Genomic DNA, 4,598 nt, shown 5'->3' with positions numbered 1-4,598 from the left:
TAGAATATTTTGTGCATTCAATGGATCATTGAAGGTAGTTTTTGCAAGTGCTCACCGCATCAAAACAAAGGCGCCTCTGTATATGGGATTTAACATTGTGACAGCATTGCTGTTCTGTCAAACACACAAGGCTACGGTGGCGCTATCTACCCTTTTCATAGCGGCCGTTTTGGTTATTTTAATGATCCATTGTTATTTTCGTTCAGTGTATGATTGTTCGCAGGGCTATGCCTTTTGTTTCTCCAAATGTAACGACCATAACGCCTGACGAAAGCGTAACGTCCATTTGACAGTTTTCTTTTTGAATTTGTTTACCGCGCATCAGATTATAACGATTGTCAAAACGCGACTCAATATTTCGTATTCGGTGTTAGAATTTAATTTGTTTAATTCCTCGGTAATTATTGCACTGTTTAACTATTTATTCATTTTATTAGAGGTACGATAAAACAATTATCCATCTGAAGTGTGTGTGATAGAAGTTTCCGCCTATCACCTGAATTTTATTGCTATTTTTGTGTCGAAAGTGTTCGTTTGGTGTTTGGTGGAATGTCGTCTCATATAAACGATTTCAACAGTCACATTCAATCCTACTTTGTGAGTAGCACATACGGAAATGAAACCCAAATCATCAACAGTCTCAACGTGAGTATAAAATTGTGATTCATATTATAATGATTTCTAAAAAGTGTCTCTTTTTCAGCATCTGGCCGTGGTTACCGATCAGCGTACTTTTGACTTATCCGTTTACGGGAACAATATCTTCTTCGTCAACCTTCACCGGTTGATGAGTTCCGGATCGAAGAAGATGGCAGTGTTGTGGGCGGCCGTGTCCGTGTTGGAGAATGCGTCCAAATGCGAGGAAGTCCGCCAAGCGTTGATTCGCAACTTCCACTATCTGCCGACGTTGGCCAATCTACTGAAGGAAATTCACACCACCGAACAGCAGCAGCGTCTTTTGGCTTTGATCGAAAAGCTGACCCATGGAGCACAACTGGAAAGTTACGAACCGTACGTAGAGTCCTTGATCCTGAAACTGTTGGCCGTGATGGAGCAGGGCAGTAGCCAGAAGGACAAAACCGAACTGGTAACGTTGGCCTTGTCGATTCTGGTGAATTTGTGCTACGGAAATTTACCGATGACTTACGTGCTGACGAAGAATATCAGCGTTTCGAGCTTTTGCAAGCAAATTAAACATCTAGGTTTGGTGACCTGCAAGATGTACATCATTCTGGAGCGGAATGACTACATGAAGGAGATGGATCTGCACTATCTGCTGAAGATGAGCTTTCAGGAAGTGAAGAATATTTTGTCTACAAGGTAAGTGATTTTAAGGGGAATTCTTCTCTAATTCTTCAAGAAAATAACTCTGCTCAAAAACCTTTTTATCTTACAGAAATAGTTTCATTCTGCGGCATGTGGTCGACTATCTGCATTACATTCGGCAGTTGAAGAAAGATAGCTGCTCAAAAGACGACCAGCGAAATGCCGTTTCCTTGGAGGATAATTTCTTTCGGGATAACCTGAAGGACTTTTTGGACGACATCGAACGGTACACGGTTGCACAGCACTCCGAAAAAGGGCCAGGGAACACTAGGAAAAGACGGAAAGTAGCGGATGAAAAAACTATGGACAGTTCCGGTTGTAGCGAGAAAGACGATTGCATGGACGTTCTTTTTGAGATTTTGGCGTGTATAGTCGACTTGGAACCCATAGGAGAGGGCTTCCGTAAAAGGATAGCGGATTTGGCTTTGAAATGGATTCGGACAAAACAGAGTTGCTCCTGTGCGGTGGATCTCATGAGGGTGGTTCTGGAAAAGAGTGACGAAGAAAACAAGGACGGACAATGTCAGCAGAAACTGATCGAGGCCTGTGAAGCGGTACTGGATGATTTGGTAGCGATTGTTCACAACAACAGCGATCAAGTTCTGGTAAGTTTTAATTTGATTTGGTTATGACGTCGTGTATCTCAATATTGTTAAGATTAAAAGGTATGATATGCTCAGCAAAGTTGCTTATAGAATTCTTAGTTCAACAAATTAATTCATTTGTCCAAGGGCAAATCAATCTCTTAAATGTATTTTTTTTTAGTAAAACTCATTTGTTTTCAAAAAAGCAAATAAATCGAAATTCTATTGAAATTTTGCAAAGTTGTAATGATTTGAATTTGGGGTCAAAGCACAGACAAAATAACTTTTTTTTAGCAAAAACAGGAGATTAACCACATGGTTTTGTTTCAGGTGATATCAATTTCCAAGCTACTAACATCGTTAGTTAGCCTTCAAGGTGCTTCCAACTCAACTTTAGACAAAGCTGCTGAGTCGTTTTTCCAGCACACATTCGGGAACATCCTAAGTTCGTTCAAATCCAGTCAGAACTTCGACTTTTCCCTCCCGGATAGTGAAATTGAGGCATTCCTTTGGGCACTGCACACATTTCACGAGTTTGCCAACGTTTCACCGACACTGTGGTTCGCCAAAATGGGTAATCTTTTGAAGCAGAAACCGATCCACTTCCTAATAGCTAAAGGATTGACCAGTAACAATTCCGAGCTTACCGAAGCCACGTTGGCGGTAAGCTCTTCGGTGGATTTCCCTCGGAAAGACGTATCTCAAATGATAAGCATGTTGAGTGCTGGCAGCCGGAAGGTTTTAGGCGAAAGTCAGCAGCAAAATGTGGATCGCAGTAGGAGATCAGTGCCACTAGTAGTGCCTCCACCAGCGAGTCTCAGTAGGGATCTGCTGGAACGGATGGATCAGACCGTAACGCACATCCAGGATGCCGTAGCGTCCGGATCGATAAATGACGCCACCCAGGTCCAACTGATCGAATTCTACGACGCCAAGATACGCATGGAGGCGCACCTGATGCAGGATCTGCAGGTGACGGTCGAAGCAATGTCCAAGCAAATTAGCATTCTGATGCATCAGAACCAACTCCTGACGGCGGAGGTGGATCGGGTGCAGAGGAAGAATCTACCGTTGGCGTTGAAAGTTTCCACGTAAGTATTGTATGGGCTTTATTTTATCTGTTTAGGAATGGACTATTTAACAGGAGATTCCGTTTTTGGCAACAATATCAAAATTTTATTCAAAACAGTCTCAAGTTCATTGGAAATCAATGTAGCTCTAGATCTATGAAGAACAGTTGTTTTTCTATGCTTTTCAAGATCTTTCCTTAGGTGACCCATATTGCCCTCATTGACCCTATCTTAAACAACATGCTTTTGTCTTCCACAGATTGCAGACCGAGAATCGGACGCTGGAAAAAGAGCTGACTCAGGTCAAGAGTGCAACTGCCTCGTACGATAAGAAGATCAACCAGATCAAATTGGATCTATCGGACTATATCAAACGGTACAACGACAAGAACCAACAGTGGGTCATATTAACAAAGCAAATCGAACAGCATCAAAAGCGCGAAAGCAACTACGAGAAGGAGAACAAGCGTTTGCAGCATGAACTTTCGAATATGGTAATTTTTAATCTGCTCTCTAAGGGGTGGTAAAGGTTTTAACTATTCTTTCTTACCCAACAGGCCAAAACCAGCGAAGACTCGCGTAGACTGCTTCGGGCGGCCGAGGAAGATCGACAGAAAATAACCGAGCAGAAAGAAAACGATCGCAAAATGTACGAAGGCAAGATTCGCGAAAGAGAGCGGGAGATCTCCAAGCGGAACGATCTCAACCATCAGCTGGAGAAGCAGCTGGCCGAGCGCGACGGTAAGCTCGAATCGCAGGAAAGCGAGATGAAGGAACTGCTGGCGCAGATTGCCACCAAGAACGAACGCATCGAACAGATTGAGGAACAGCTGAAGGAAAGTGAGAACATCCAGAAGGCGATCTACAGTTTAATGAACAAGAACAAGAATAAATGAGACGACTGACGAATCGTGTGATTGAGGTGGAAATGAATGATTTTAAAATAACCCCGGAAAGACTACTGTTCGAAAGAAAGGGCCTTGTCATGTGTCGGGGTCATTTGACATAACATTGGTTCGTCGAGAACAGGCATATTCTGAAAGATGGGATATAATTCTGTTTATGACAAATGGTCGGGTCATTACCCGCTACCGCTCTTGTTATTGTTGCCAACCTCCAATTCCTCGATCGCCCCCATCGCCCCACACTTCCAAGATCCTGCTCCACTTGGTCAAACCACCTAGCTCGTTGCGCTCCCCTTCGTCTTGTACCGGCCGGATTTGAGTTGAACACCATTTTTGCGGGATTGTTGTCCGGCATTCTCACAACGTATCCCGCCCATCGTACCCTTCCAGCTTTGGCGACTTTCGTGATACTGGGGTTCACCGTAGAGTTGCGCAAGCTCGTGGTTCATTCTTCTCCTCCATACGCCGTTCTCACATACTCCGCCGAAGATCGTCCTAAACACACGTCGTTCAAAAACTCCTAGCGCTTGCAGGTCCTCTTCGAGCATTGTCCACGTCTCATGCCCGTAGAGACTATCGGTCTCATTAGCGTCTTGTACATGGTACACTTAGTACGGAAGTGAAGTTTACCAGACCGCAAGGTCTTGTGGAGTCCATAGTAAGCACGACTTCCGGCGATGATACGTCTTCGAATTTCTCTGCTGCAGTTGTTA

The 4,598-nt window shown here is 43.8% G+C and overlaps 1 protein-coding gene across 1 annotated transcript; it reads left to right on the top strand.

Annotated features, from left to right (window-relative positions):
• The first annotated feature begins 314 nt into the window (after positions 1–314).
• On the top strand, positions 315–3,927 carry LOC5573932. The gene is made up of 6 exons (XM_021847680.1): positions 315–645; positions 704–1,320; positions 1,397–1,931; positions 2,241–3,001; positions 3,240–3,474; positions 3,538–3,927. The coding sequence occupies exons 1-6, from the start codon at positions 550–552 to the stop codon at positions 3,874–3,876; spliced, it is 2,583 nt and encodes an 860-aa protein (XP_021703372.1). The 5' UTR covers positions 315–549; the 3' UTR covers positions 3,877–3,927.
• The last annotated feature ends 671 nt before the right edge of the window (positions 3,928–4,598 follow it).

The sequence above is a fragment of the Aedes aegypti genome, chromosome 2, assembly GCF_002204515.2.
Source record: "Aedes aegypti strain LVP_AGWG chromosome 2, AaegL5.0 Primary Assembly, whole genome shotgun sequence".
Lineage (NCBI taxonomy): Eukaryota > Metazoa > Arthropoda > Insecta > Diptera > Culicidae > Aedes > Aedes aegypti.
Note: the sequence above shows the minus strand (reverse complement) of the source record. Positions and strands in the feature narration are given on the sequence as shown.

What these genes read in the sequence shown, in the direction of transcription:
- LOC5573932 (XM_021847680.1), top strand. Translation starts at nt 550, where the DNA reads ATGTCGTCTCATATAAACGATTTCAACAGTCACATTCAATCCTACTTT. An exon ending in AAATCATCAACAGTCTCAAC is followed by an intron (nt 646 to 703) that starts GTGAGTATAAAA and finishes TCTCTTTTTCAG; the next exon opens with CATCTGGCCGTGGTTACCGA. An exon ending in TTGGCGTTGAAAGTTTCCAC is followed by an intron (nt 3,002 to 3,239) that starts GTAAGTATTGTA and finishes TGTCTTCCACAG; the next exon opens with ATTGCAGACCGAGAATCGGA.